Consider the following 15,688-nt stretch of genomic DNA (forward strand, 5'->3'; position numbering starts at 1 on the left):
TTTTATTAATAATAAATGTAATATTATTTTATTATATTACTTTTATCGCATTTTATTATAAGTCAATATAACATTATTCTATTAAATGTATCTTAATTAAATTAAATTTATATTTCAACTTTTGATTTTTTCTTTTACTTTTTTATTTTATTTATTTAATTTATTTTTTATTTTTTATTTTTTTAAATACATAAAATGACATTTTTGTATCTTGAAATTTTTTTAAATAAAATTTTATTTTCATATTTTTTTGTATACTTTTTTTCACAAAATACAAATATACTCTTTTTAATTCTTTTATTTTCATTATTTATTTTTATTATTTAACTTAATTTTATTTTTTTCCTTATTTATTTATTTTTGTATACATTTTTTTATTTTTTTATTTTTTATTCTTTTTACTTAATAAATTTTTATTTTCCTTTTTTAAGCTTGTTTAATTCAATTTAATTTTGATTCCTTTCTTTTTTCGTTTCCTCTAGCCCCCTCTGTGCCTCAGAAATCTTCCTAAAACACCATATTTAATCAGACCTAAATTTTAACTCATTTAATGCTGGCCAAGAATTTCCCAATTGGTTTTCATTTCACTTCAATGCGAATCTGATTCCAATCCAATTCCCCTACCCTGTTGCCTAGTGTTGCAATCTTGGTGCAGCTCGCGCTCCTTTTGGCCACTGACCAACGCTAGTCGTTGTTTTATTTGCTCATGTGCTTCTTCTTCTTCGACTTCTTCGTCTTCTTCTTCTTCTTCTGTCCAGTTTGCGGATCTCTCCATATGGCGACGACTTTGACTGACAGGCCACAATGTGATGTTGATGTCGGGTTGCGTCTGCAGCGAGTTACCCTTCTACCTCGTTCCCCTCCCCTCTGCTCCTTTACCAGTTTGCGTCTGCAGCGAGTTGCCCCACCCCTGTCCACCTTCCCCTCCCGTGCCCATGGCACACCTGCAATGCTTTGAGTGCGTTCGAGCCAACGAGCGTTCCACTTCATTTCTGTTCTTAGCCATTGTTCTACCTGTGCTCTCTCAACCCTCTCCTTTCTCGCTCTCTTCTTCTGCTTCTTCTTCTACTTCGTTGACTTCATTGTTATGCTGCCCCCGCATTATGTTTGACTCCCCCCTCACTACCGCTTCCCCGCCCATGATATCTATGTAATTCAAGACGCAGCAGATTTTGATGGATCATGCGATCTTGGCTTCTGCTTTAACTTCTCTTCTGCTTCTTTCTACTCTCTTCCCTTCTCTCTCCCTTCCCCCTTGCAGCCTATTTTAATGTTGTTTTCATTGGAGTTCGTGTCATTTGTTTATTTGACTTTGGGCCCCCGGACCGATTGATCAGCAAAGTCCATCGATGATCGGCTTTCATTGCGTTGCCCCAGGAAACCCGATACGTAAATCCACTTTTCAATACAAACTCACTGATCCGAATTGACTCTTTCCTCTCCCTCTCCCTCTCTCTCTCTCTATCTCTCTCTCACTCTCTCCTCTACACTCACTTCTCACTTGATCGCATTTGACGATCGTCACGACAGAAACGCTGAAAGGTTCAAGACTCCAGCCGAAGTGCGCTTCACTGAGCAGCCTTCAAAGTGGGATGGGAATTACGTTGAGGCTCTGTGTGAATCTGTTGATTTTTCAATTTCATTTCAATTATTTTATGGAAAATTGATTCAGTGATCTCTTTAGGCACTGAGTGTCATTGGGTTTGATTGACGGCTGGAGATTTGAACAGATCACAATAATGAAAATATATTTTGATTATTATGATACTATGATATTATAATAGGCTATAGTTCCTGGATTGATAGCTATATGTATATACTGGGTAAATTTTTTGATTTTAGAACAGTTTAGATATCTCCCTTGCTTCTGGCCTCTCTCTGTGTGCCGCTCTTTCTTTTTCTCGTTATCTTTCTAGTTCTTTCTAGTTCTCTTTCTGATTCTGTTTCTCCATCTAGCTCTCAAGCTCTCTCTACCTTTCTCAAGAGAGACTGCTGTTTCTCTCTCTCTATTCCTCTCTCATTCTCTTTCTCTCCCTCTCTCCCTCTCTCCCTCTCTTACATATAATTAATATGAACACTATATATATGCTCCCACCTCTCCTTCTCTCACTCTGTCATTTGATACCTTAAATATCCCAACATATTCCGAAAGCTTAATCAATAAAATTCTTATGAATTCCTTGTAGATGAGTCAAGTCAGTTTAAAAAAATTAATTTTAATTTAATTATGCTAAATATTAATCGAATTTTCAGATCAAAGTAAATCTCTAATTTCCCAGAGAATTCGAATTTAATTTAATGCCAAGCAAACAATTTTAATGAATTCCCAAGTTTAAGTTGGGAAATCAATAAAAAAAAATAAATTTAAAGTAAACTTTTAGTGTGGAAGGAGATAGAGAGAGATAGAGGAGAGGGAGAGAGTCGGGAGCAGCGCCTACTTATATATGAATATATAATTAAGCTCACGCTGTCTGCCTCGATTTGGGTTCAAAACACGCTTCGACTTATTGAAAATAAGAGGAAGAAGAAGACGACGACGAAGACAACGACGTAGAAGATAATTTCCCAGCAGCCGAGTTTTCCTTATAGATATATTAATATTCATGGAAATGTGACGAAAATTTATGCGTCAAACTGTAAATTTAAAGCAATTACAATAAGGTGATGGAGCGAGGGGAGGGCGGGGTGGGAGTAGCTCAACATAATTACACGAGATTTGCGTGTTTGGTAGGCGCAAAGTGGGCGTGGCATTCAGCAGGCAGCTGTAGGCCAAATCGAAGTTTCATTAACTATCTCCCTCCATCTCGCTCTCTCTAACTGCAGGATGCGTTAACACATCATTCCATTACTGGAAAGCTTGAAATAACAAAAAGAAAAAAACAAATTCAAATTTTATTTATTTAACGATTTGTCATGCTAAGCGCGTGCCTGTCGCATCGCATAGTATTCAGCTTTTTGTCACGCATCGGAACGAGTTTCCAAACAGGTTGTATGCTAAGGAGGCAGCGGGCAGTGTAGTTGGAGGGGGCGGAGGAGCAACAACTCCACACTTCCAACGGCAGCTAAAGCAAACATGAACTCTGGCGACAGCGCAAAGAACGTTAAAAGTGCTGCGCAAAGCAAGGCAGCAAGAAGCAGACACACACACGCACACACACACACACACAGTCACACACTCATGCAACACCTAAGAAACTGGTTAAAAGTAGATCTTGCGCGCGATCGGTTAAACTGAACGAAACTCAACAGAAGAGTTAAGCGGCCCCAAGTTAGCCGCTCAGCTAGTGCCGTCTCGCTCTGGCAGGCGTTGCCCCTGCGCAGTAGCAACTGCTTGGCGGTTGATTTTTTCTTATATGCTCGCTTGCTTGCTTACTTGTCAGCTAGGCCAAGTCAACAAGTTTCTGTTTTTTTTTTCATTCGTTTTGGCCAGCAACTGGTTTTTCCGCAGCGCCGTTTTTCCTAAACAAGTTTTTGGAAAATCGCTAATAAAACGCGCGTAAGTCGCTACGTGTTGCTATGCCTGGCTAACAGCGGGCTGTTATGTTAAATGCTGAAGTAAGAGCGCGCGCACAATGTTTCGTTCAGTTGTTTCGTTGAGCTGTTAACGAAGATGCCGCTCTTTGGCTAATGCGCTCTTTGCATTCGTTTCGGTTTCGTCGTTTCGTTTGCCGAACGTCTGCTTAAAAGCAGGCAACACAAATGCACTTAACAGCGACTGTTAGCAGATGAGGTTCAGATGAAGATAATTGGAGTTTAAATTTACTGGCATTAATAATAATAATTTTTTGTTATTGTGTGAATAATGTATTATAAATAAATAAAAATTCGTTTTCTCTCTTGTAAGAAAAAATCATTACATTAATTATATAATTTAATTTATTCAATCATACTTAAGTGTTTTATCATATTAAGTCTTTTTCTTATTATTCAAAGAGCACATGTTTTCTTCAAGCCACGATCACGCTCTTTGGCTTAGATCGTTCCACTCTCTCGCCTGTTGCTGCTTGCGCAAAACAAAAACAAAAACAAAACCAACAGCTTAAACCCGTTTTTGTTAGCCCAAAGAGCACTAACAGAACGCGCGCACTGTTAACAATGGTTTGACAGCGTAAGAGCGGAGCATTAACAGTAGCGTTGCTCTTTGCTTTGGCGCTTAACAGCATTCGTTTCGTCAATTCGTTTACGTTAACATACCTCATTCTCTTTTCATTTGCCGCTAAGAACGGACGTGTCGCGCTGTCGCTGTGCGTTTGAGGCTGCAAGCAGCAACAAAAACAAAACAACAATTTTTGCGTCGCGTCGTCGTCGTCTTTGTTTACAACAAATATCCAAACACATAGAAATATAATTATTCAAGTGCTGGCAAATGTTAAATATAAATTAAACAAAAAGGCCATAGCAAATGAGCAAATTGCAATAAAAATAACAACAGCAAAAAGTACTGGAAGTGTGCGTCTGTACGTGAGAGTGCTCAAGTGTATTTGTGTTAGTGTTGCAGCAGCAAAAGAAGTAAAGAAGCAACAACAACAACCAACTATTAACGAAACGCAAAGCAAAGCAAACGGCAGCAGCAGCCGCCGTCGCAGCTGCGTCATCAACCAACGTTGCGCAGTTTCAGTCGCCGTCGACGCCGACGCCGGCTTTGGCATCATTAGGTTTGCTTGATCTTCGAGTGACGCCGAGCTGCTTGCGCCTGCCTGCCTGCAGCGCGGCTCTCTTACCGGTCAAACAGGTTTCCAGCCGACAACGACAACGACAACAACAACAACAACAACAAAAACAACAACAAAAATAACAGCAAGAGCAAGAGCAGTGTATAAGACAAGCCATAAGAAGAAGAAGCAGAAGACGGAGAAATAAAAAAAGGTTTACTACGCGCGCGTATTTGTGTGTGTGTGCATATGTGTGCGTTTAAGTGTCTCTATAGCTGCTTCTTGGAAACCTTTCAAGCGTCGATTGTCGTCGCCTGCATGCAGCTACAGCTACAACAATAACAACAACAACATTGCTGATTTCTGATTCAAAGCAAACGGCCGATTATAACAGTGAAACGGTGTGCGTGTGTGTGCGTGTGTAAAGTGCAGGCAGAGAGAAAAATGCTTGAGGTTTAAGACCTGGCCAAACGAAGGGCCAACAAACCTGTACAAGAAGAAGAAGAGACGCCATTTTGGATTTTGAGTTTTGTGCGCTTATTTGTTTTTGTTGCCGTTGATTCTAAATATTATCCCAAAAGAAATTAATTTTGAACAAAACAAACCACGAATTTGTATTATTCGCCCACTATGTGGCGCTGTAGTGAAGCTAGCTGCTAGAGAGCAGCAGCGGCAAAGGAGAGCGAGGACAAAACTTTTACCGTAACACGAGACGCTCAGGAGAGTGAGTGAGTGCCAACGCATATTGGAAAGTTAGCGTCAACTGCAGAGCTGCAGTTTATAATAATTAACAACAACAACTACAGCGATAAGCGACAAAGCAACAAGATGAGAGCAGTAACAGGAACAGCAACAACAACAACGACGACAGCGACGACGAGCAGCAGGAGAAACAGCCGCAGCGCTAGCAGCGCGCAAACATATTGGAAATTATTTGCTATAGGTAAGTAAAGCGAAAGAAATGAAATAAGAAATGATTAACTAAGGATAAGCCAAGCATTTGGCCCGCTCTTAAGCAAGAGAGTGTGCCGAAGAGATGGAGAGCGGGAGAGGCGCATATGAAGTGTGCTAATTCAGATCAAACTTGCCTATGCGCTTAAGCAAAGCTCAGCTCAGTTCAGCTCTGCTAAGCGTGAGCGAGCTAGCGAAGTTAGCTAAAAAGTGTTATACAGCACAGATCAGGCATTCGCAATGCGATGTATAACAATATTTGATTTAGTTCTTATGTTTATTTTAACAGCTTTTCTACATTTGTGTGTATGTTTGTTTTGTTTTCTATAAATGTTTTTGCGCTGTATGCATACATAATCAGCTAAATATGCATATATGAAAAAATTAATAAAGATTTTTATTAACTTATACTCATATATTTTTCTTGAGTTATTTTACTGCCTGGCAGGTGCATATGACTTGATGATATTTAACATAATATTCTGTTTTCTTCCTTTTCTTCTATAAATCAGTTAAATATAACAAAGAACATATTATTCTATGTATATAATGCATGATATATTTGCAGATTTGTTATATGCCCAGCCTAATATAACTATTCCTTGACTTCACTTGATTTTTTATTCTGCCTTGCAGGCTTCTTTATATACGTATGTATTTGCATGTTTATATGTATGCTTGCACATGTAGATCTTAATTAAAGTATTTCTTGGCTGCACTTGCCTCCAAGGCATTCATATGCCATATGTATGCATATCTGCCTTGTGCAACTGTATAACAGTTTAATTAAATTATATTTTTCCTTATATTGCATTTTGGCATTTCTTTATTTTGCCAAGCAAAATCTGTTTTCTTATGCTTTTCTGGGCAACTAATTGGAAATTCTTTACTTTTCTTTATTCTTTTGCTGGTGCCATAAACATTTAAGGCCATGCTAGAAATGTTCTATTAAATTGTATTGAGCCACTTTTCAATTTTATTTTCGCAATTTTCTTAACGATATTTTTTTTCACTCAATTTTATATATTTTCTTCTTGCTCTTGTATGAGACAAGTTTTGTTTATGACAGCTTCCAGCAGATTCTCTTCGTCTCCCTCTCCTTCTCATTCTGCTACTTCCCTCTCTTTTCCTTGCCACTTCCTGCACCTGTTGTTGTTCTCGTTCAACTACTCTTTGTTGTTCTTGTTGTTTTTGTTGTCGTCAAGTTTTAGCTTTGACGTTAAGTTTGCTTCTTTTTCTTCAGCTTCTTCTTCGTCATCTTCTGTTGTCGTTCATTGACAGTTTTTACCGTTGGCTTTAGTCGTTAATACCCCTCTCTTTGTCTCTCCCTCTCGCTCCCACTCACACTCATACTTTGCTCGATTGTGCTAAAGTTTTGTGCCGTCGCAAAGTTTTTCTGTTTTGCTCTGTGCCACGCCTCTCACGCCCACCCCATTGCCGCCTTTGCTTTCAATTGCTGCATCAGTCAATCAATCAGTCAATCAACACGATTTCCAATTTGTAAGCGTTTAACAAGCAATTCCCCCAAATGCTTCACAACAAAATTCTTTTAACACTCAACAAAATATGCTATTAGCCCTCATACGCCACCTCCCCCTCCCCTAGCCCCCAACCACCAATCGCCATTCGCCTCCCCAGCCCCCAAAGCTGCACAAACTGTAAATTTTACAGCCCGCGCATCTTTTATTCTTTCCTCTTCCGCTTGTTTCTTCGCTTCTGTTTCTGATTTTGTCTTTTTTTATAGTGTGTAATCATTTAATAAATAAAACGTCTTGATTTGACATTTTAATTGTACCTTTGACACAAACACACACACATGTGTATGTATGTATATATAGATGTGTGTGTGTGTATAACCAAATCGCATGTGACTTGTCATTGAACTCTCTGCGCTGCTTTAGCGGTAAATGATCTCTGGGGGCATTATTAGATTTGACAGTCTAAACCAGAAAAAGCCAACAACCGTCGAGAGACGCACACACACACACAAACACACCCAAATATATCATCTTAATATCAAGCCGCAAAAGCACAGTTATGTAGTTCAGCTGTCAGAGCTTGAATACTTTGACAAAAACAAAGACTTGGATGGATGTAGATAGATAGAAGAGAAATAGTGGAGTTTGGTATAGAGTAGAATATTATAGATTGGAGTATTGAATTATCAATATGAGATTTAGTTAAATTTTAAGAAAGAGAATAATTAATAATTTTCATATTTAATTTAAAAATAAAAATGAATAAATAAAATTCAAAAAAATTATAATTAGTGAACTATATATAATTTTTATATCATAATTTCACAAATTAAAAATGCAGTAAAAAGTTTTACTTAAGAGCTTAACTTACATTAAAAAACAATTATTTCGTTTGAATTTATTTTAATTATATAATATATATTATTATTCATTATATATTATGCATTATATATTATATATTATTATGCAGTCAAAATAAAAACACAGAGGAAAGGGTCTTTTATTATATCCCCAACCCGTTTGGGGATATCTTATATGCCCCACTCCCTGGCTAGCTATGCCCCAATTCCCAGCCAAATTTAGTCTGGGATATTATTGAACAATGATGCAATTGGAATGTGCTAATGGAAGCTTACAAAAAGAATTTTGTAAAAGAATCTTAAGTGGAGTGATACGAAAAAATAAAATAATTTAGAAATATATATTAAGAAGAGAGGGGGAGAAATTAGTAAACGTAGTCAAAGTAGAGTGAGAAGTAAAGAGAGAGGGAGAGACGAGTGGCGAGAGAGCAAGCAATTGTATATTTTTATTACAGTGTCATTTTACTTGAATTTTGAGTTTGGGTCAGCTCCTCACCTCCTTCTCTCCTCTCTTTTGTTCTTCTGAAAGTGAGCTCTATGTGTTGCATTGTAGTGCCTAGTAAATGCAGCAGACTTCGGTATGATATGATATATCATATAAGCGATTTATGGCATGATTCAGAAGAATATACTTTTTCTTATCTTCTTATCTTTTTAAAAGTAATTCAATATAAAGTATAAAATCTTTATCTTTCATATTACTCTTCCAGCAATAAGAAATCTGAAATATATTCAGCATATAGGTTGAATATATGTATCTTTTCATGTTTAGAGAACTTGCCAGTTGGACTCATAATAATTCCAGATATAAATGTATCATAAAAGCGCGGCAGACGGACGGACAACAGGAAAGACACTTTTGCGCGTAATAATTAAAAGGCCATTAGAGGAGCTGCCGCAAAATGTGGCTGCCACAAGCTGTTGTTGCTCCACTGTCTGCTGCCATGCGTGCTTGCCTGTGTGTGAGTGTGTGTGTGTGTGTGTATGTGTGTGTGGCATGCCACAGAGTGGCCTCGCCTTTGTGCTGGCCATGGCTGCTATCAATAGTTAATAGCATTAACTGACTATAAATATCAATTACAATTATATATATATATATAAATATATATATATATATATATATATATATATATATATATATATATAAATATATACTATTAAAGTAAAATATATATATATATTTTATAAATAAATATGTTTATCTCGCTCTCGTCAATTGCGTTGCCTTTAAATTTTCGTCGAGTCTTTCACGCTTTTCCCCACAGTTTTCCTTAAAGTGCCTTTCAATTTGTGTTTTCACAGTCAGACAGGATGCGCGCTCAAGCGGCGTCGCCTACTTATCCACTATTACCTGTCCCACTCTCTCACACACCCGCAAACACTCCTTCTCCCTCTCTCTCTCTCTCTCTTTCTCTGTGTCGCATTCTCCCTCTTCTTCTGTGTCACACTTAGTTCTCGCTTTATTTTTGGGTTTTTATGTTTATTCTCGTTTCGCTTTTGCTTTGTTTTTATTTATGCCTCGTTTTTCGTTTGTTTTCTACCTGCTTTGAGTTTTTCCTTTTGAGTTTCATTTCATTTCCTGACCAAGAGCCTGTGCCTGTGCCTGTACCTCTCCCTCGCCCTCTCTCGCTCTCTCTCTCTTGCGTGAATTATGATTGCGTTGTTTTTCTGATGAGTCCTGGCGCATCCTTTTGTATGTGAACACACGCGCGTGCAGCCTGCGGCTCACGTTTTCTGGCTGACTCCGCATGCAGCCTCCACATTTGCCCCACCCCGTTGGGGGCTGTGGCAACTGCTGCAAAAACTTTGAAATTAAAATAAATTAAACAAATATTTCGTTTGTTGCCAAATTTACGTGAAAAACGCGGCGGAAATGCCGCAAAAACCCAAAAAATAACGGTTGAAGGGAGGGGGGGGGGGGTGGAGAGAAGAGAGAGGGGAAAAACAACCAAAATATACAAATGCAGCAGCTGCAGCTGCTTCCTGACAGGACTCACTCTCTCGCCCACTCTCTCCCTCTCTCTCTCGCTCTCGCTCTCCTTCTCCCTCTCCCTCTCCCTCTTTTGGTCCTGACAATTTTGCCTTTGAAACAGTAAATCAAAATTGGGTTAGGTAAATATGAAGAGCTGCAAATATATAAACAAATTTGATGTACTATATATAATGGAGTGTATAGAATATATGAACCACACAGGGTTTGTTGATGGATGCGCTAGGCATTTTCATACCCTGCACACATTGAAAATGGTAAAAGGGAGGATATAGTGATCTATAGTAGTGATGAGATGAGATTATTTGAGATAAGAAAACTATAAAATGTGTCGAATCTAGCTCTTTCTACGCACATACATACACATATAGGGAGATCTCTATAATTCCCTCAAATATAATTATATTAATAAAGTTTATAATTTTGTTTCTCTAATTTGTTTAATTTTTCTCAAATATGAAATTCTTAATATATATATATTTTCATATTGCATCAGTTCGATTCCATAATTTGTCTTCCATTCGCACTGTTCTCATATCCCAACGCCAGGTGGCGCTGCGTTTAGCTCATTAAAGTTCTCTATCAATGCCCATTTGAGGCCTTTTTTAGCAGCATAGCTAAGCAAATGCGCTGCACAGCTTGCGCTCTTCTTCTTACAGCTGCTCTGGTATTTATCTAAGTCTAGTACGCCTCCCCCTCTGCCTGCCTCCGTTACTCTCCAATTTTAACTATCCCTAATCTCCTGCGAGTTCTCATTCTTTTTTTTTTTTTTTTTTATTACATTTGGCATTTTGAAACTTTTTTGGACTGATAATACTTTGAGCCAGTTTTTCGGGCAGCCACCGAAAGGGAGAGAGCGAGTGAGAGGGAGAGAGAGGGGCAGTCCACTTTAGTTTTTAGCGCTTGGCATATGGAATTTATGCCCGCACACACACACACACAAATTGTGTACCGTTATTTGTATCTAGGTTTATGCATGGGACACGTTCCCACTTCTGCTTTTTGTGGGTGTGTGTGTGTGCTAAGGGAGAGAGAGAGAGCGAGCGAGAGAGAGGGAGAGCGAGAGCGAGCGAGCGAGGAGTAAATGGGGCAACTCGCTGGCAGCTGTTTAAACAAACGAAACACACACACACACACATACACACACACGTACGCACAACTGGCGAAAAATAATTGCAAATAAAAATTTGATTCTTGTTTTACTTCGCATAAAAATTCAATAGCATTTGCTGAGCATTCAAATTGGTCAAGTTCTTCGGCTGCGAAAACCTCGACGAGTTTTCGTAAAAATTTTTGCATTTGCTGCAAGTTTTTTCCTCAAGTGATTTTCGATATTTTTGTAAATGTTTTAAATCAAGTTTTTGCTTCTGTTTTTGCTTTATTGCCTTAGCTTTGACTTTGACTCAAGCGAGTGAGTCAAAGATTTGTTGAGCGCGCTTTAAGACACGTTTGTTGCGCTCGCTCTCGCTCTCGCTCTTGGCTCTGACTCATTGGAACATTGAGTTAAATGTTTTTTTTTGTGTTATTTATTCATTTATTTTTTTATAGCATTTTTCAACGTTTGTGCATAATTTTTAATTGCATATCTAGCACAAAATATCTTTCTTTTTATTATTTCTGATTTCCGCTGTAGTTTTTTACTTCTTCTTATCGGCTTTTTGTGATTTGCATGCGTCGCGCGTTTTTAAACGCCCGCAAAACGCTAGCGAAAAACGTGCAGGCATTCGCTTTGGCCAAAGCACAGCTAACACTATCAATTGTCTGTCTCTCTCCATCTCTCTCTCTCTCTCTCTCTGGTCACACCTTGTTGTACATTTTGATTGAATTGCGTCTGAATATTTTTTATTGGAATGTCTTCAATTTGCTTGGTTTTTATCGTCTTTTTTCTGCTGCTGCTTCTGTCTTACGCCGTTGGCTACCGTTTGTCATTAGCATTTGCAGTTGTATCTCCTTGACCATATACATACATATATGTCTGGTTCAGTTCGTGATGTATAACCCTTGCCAATTTGGCAACATTTTGTCTTCTGTTTTTTTGCGCAGAGTCAAGACATCATCAGTCTGAAAAGTCATCATCGATTCACAGCAGGCAATTCTTTTTACCTCTATTTAAAGTGCTCTCTGGGCTCTTTGCCTGAGTTATTTCTACATTCTGGCTGAGTTTGTAACAGAAATGTTTATAAGTAGTTGGCTAAGCTGGCTGGACTTTGACATATCAACTTTTGCGTCTTTCGAGGGCTTTTCCAGGGAAATCTTTTCCAGTTAGAAGTAAAATTTCTTGAGCATTGTGAAATGTGAAGCTTTGAGAGCAAGCAATAGAAGTTGGAATAACTAAATGCGAATTCTCTCTCTATGTTTCACTAATAAACTTCATGTTAAATTTAATATGAATGTTTAGAATTTTAATCTTAATATGATTCGTTTTAAGCACAGGGAATAGAGTTATTAAATTAGAGAAATATCATACAAATAATATGCTTTGAGAACTGTTTTAAATGCTCTTTCAGTGTACGTGAGGTGCGCTCTACAAGTTTAATATAAAATAATATAAAATAAAAAGAAAATAAATTAAAAAAAAAAAAAAATTTTTTTTTATAACTAAATCCGCAAGGTATAAATCGCACTTCTGAGCAACCCTATTGGCATGCAGTTAGGGTATTCCATAGTCGTGTTGTTTGCTTTGTCTGTCAGCTTAATTAAAGTGTATCATTGTCTGTCGTAGAATTTGAGTTTTTTTCAGTTGTTTTTTGTCTTTTGTTTTTTTTTTTATTACGTGCCCCTTTTTGGTCAACACTTTCTGCTGCTACGTTTTTTTCTTCCACTTCGTTTCGCTGCTTCTTTGCCCTCTCTGATTTGTTGTTGCTTCTGCGTTGGCTGCCCCCACTCCATTGTGTGTTTGGAGCTCATCGCTTGTCGCTTTTGCGGCTTCTGTTTGCCGTGTTTTTTTTTTTTTTTTTTTGGTTTTTCGTATATTTTTGCAGCTGCTTCTTTGGCTTCGCATTGAGATTGGCTTTCGGGGGCTATGCTGCCCCGTCCACGCCCCCGCCTCCGCTGTTCGTGCCCAGCGAGTTGCGCTCTAATTTGTATGCGCAACATGTCAAAATTATTGTGGTCAATACACTGATTGCTTTTCATGCAGCTGCCCCTTGTGCCACGTCTCCAGATATTTATGGCCCGGAGCCGGGCCCCAAGTCTTTTGGCCAAGCGATTGTGATCTAGGCCAGGCCAGCGGCCTACTGCCTAGCTCCAATCCACGCTCTCCAGAGTCCGCTTCAGCTCCATCTATCTGCAGTCCTTTTTGCTGCATTGCTGTGGGCGGCGTTCGCAGCAGACAGTTCCCCGAACTGTCAGTCCCTGGTTTGGTTTCCGCCTCAACTCGTGCGAAGTTTCAGAGGCTGCGCTGCCGTCGCCTCTGCTTGAGCTTGACATTGATTTGGGCACTTGGTTAGCTGCTGCGTCGAGATTGAGGCGAATGTGCAGAGATTTTCAGGCTGTTTAAGGTAGGCAAAAGTTTTTCATAAAGCAATTATACAGTTTGGGCCTGTAGAAGTCTGGGTTATCTCTGCAGATAGATGATATGTCAGAGAGCTTCTTGAGTGTCATTTATAAATTAGAGTTATATATAATATATAGGCATATACTAGATGGGATAAATGTCTTGAACGTTTTCTAGTAACTCGGGATGTGAAAAAGATTACTGAGAAGTAAACGTTAATCATTTCTACATAAAAAGTGGGAACTTAAGAAAAGGCGAGGTATACGCTATAAAGTATATATATTCTTAATGAGGACAATGAGCCGAGTCAAACTAGCTAGCTCCAAGATCTCAGATCTTGCGCTCGTAAGCTGAAAAAAAGCTAGATTCAGTTTATATTCCTTTATGCCTTTACACACAGCACGAGCTGCCCATTAAAGACGTGCGCTATGGCAAATGGAACCGCATAGAACATATATAGAACTATTATGATGCTCTGAAATTTCAATGAGCACGTTCAGCTAGAACAAAAGTTACTCCTCAATAACTAACTATCCATAGTAAAGCCCATTAAAGAGGCGTAAAATGATATCCTATTCGAGCACAATCTTACTTGTTTCTAAGGTTTCCAGGTATATTCTAGTCGGGCACTCCCCACTCGTTACTCTCTGAAGACCCTCTCACTTGATGCAACACAAAGTTCTTAAACAGAACTCTGCCTAATATATTTCCTCGAGCCTTGTTAACTCGTTAACTCTTCAAGCTGAACTCGTAATCCATAGACCCATTAATAAAAGCATATTTCATAATTAATGCACAGCAGCTTGCTTTGCTCAATTGTTTTAACCCCCAGCCTGAACTCGGAGTGGTAAAAGCCAAAAAGAAGCAGAGGAAGATAAAAATTAATCAAAAATTGAGCAATTTTTATAGAGCAATGCAGATGGACGGACTATCGGCACAATGCACCCACTCACTCGTCCCCTCTCTCGCTACCTTCCCCTCTCCCACACGTTATTTAATTTCCAGCTTAATTCGCTGTTCGCTGCTTAAAGTTTTTAATTAAACGCATATTGGACTTAAATTTCCATTCATAATTCAAAACGTTGTATATTTATTTTGAATTTGAGGCGTAGTGGGCGTGGCCGCTGCTGCTGTCCGCTGTCCGCTGTGCCTGTGTGGGGTTGGTTTTTCGTTCGACTCGCATTATGGCATGAATAGACTTTTATTGCAATTTTATGCGCTTCAATGAAACTCAATAAAATGAAAATTTCTGCGCGTTGCATGTGCACCAAAAAATATCAAGTATATATAATATAATAAAACAAACGGCCAAACAATGGTCGAAGCAAGCAGAAAAAAAAAAAAACACAGCGCAACGAGAAATTGTTAACAAAATAACAAAGATATTGATAAAAAACGCATAAATTGAACTTTTATGTAATTTTTAGCAATTTTATTATATATTTTTTTTTATTTTTTTATTTTCCATAAGTTTGGGCATTAAAAAATTGTATCGGAGTGCAAAGTGAAATCAATTATAGCCGAAAAAAATGTTTGAAGTGCACTTTGGCTAGTGAAATTAATAAAGCTCGAGCCGGGACGAGGGTTAGCTAAGGAGGGGGGTTTTATGGTGTTATATGGGGTAGTTTACGCTATGTGTGTGGAGGGAATTTCTTTTTATTTTACTTTGATTTATTAAGGCATTTCTCATCAATTGATTCCGACTAAATGCGCATTAGCAAACCGTAAAAACTGCCAGCGGGATTTGGTCTTTAGCTTTGCGGGTAGCAAGGGTTGCTAGGCGGGGTAAGGGCTGTCGGGAGGGGGGGGGGGGGGTGGCAAGTGACAACTGTGAATGCAAATGAATTTTACACTTGAGACACAGCACTGCTCCAGCTTTGGCTATATAGGGTGGAAGCCACCCCCTGGCATGCCCCAACCCTCGTTTTGGACACTTCTCAGCAAATGAAATGGAATGTTTGATTAGAAAAATGTTTTGCATAGCGTAAAATTTTATTTCTTTGTGCATGGGCGTAACGCAGCAATACCTGGGGGGGTTGCTGTTGTTGCTGTTGTTGCAACCCTCTGCTCAGATTTAACACTACGGGCAAAAACAATGCGTGCCAAAAAATAAAAAAAAAGGTTTACAGTTCATTTTGTATAATTTGTTGTTGTTGCTGTTGTTGTTGTTGTTTTGCTTTTGTATTTTACAATGTTGCTTTAGCAAAGACAGACAGCTGGAAGAAGAAGAAGCAGAGATACTCCCCTTGCTGCTGCAGCTA

General features: G+C 38.6%; 1 protein-coding gene across 2 annotated transcripts in view; it reads left to right on the forward strand.

Moving 5' to 3' along the window:
* Window positions 1-4,183: 4,183 nt before the first annotated feature.
* Window positions 4,184-15,688, forward strand: part of ed (hemicentin protein echinoid) — a 126,094-nt gene continuing 114,589 nt past the window's right edge. For both annotated transcript variants that reach the window (XM_018003890.2, XM_018003891.2), the window contains exon 1: window positions 4,184-5,595. In XM_018003890.2, coding sequence (XP_017859379.1) covers window positions 5,481-5,595 — 115 coding nt within the window. In that variant the 5' untranslated portion in view covers window positions 4,184-5,480. The remainder of the gene's footprint in view (window positions 5,596-15,688) is intronic.

The sequence above is a fragment of the Drosophila arizonae genome, chromosome 3 (assembly GCF_054131065.1).
Source record: "Drosophila arizonae isolate 15081-1271.41 chromosome 3, UAZ_ARI_1.0, whole genome shotgun sequence".
Taxonomy (NCBI): Eukaryota; Metazoa; Arthropoda; class Insecta; order Diptera; family Drosophilidae; genus Drosophila; species Drosophila arizonae.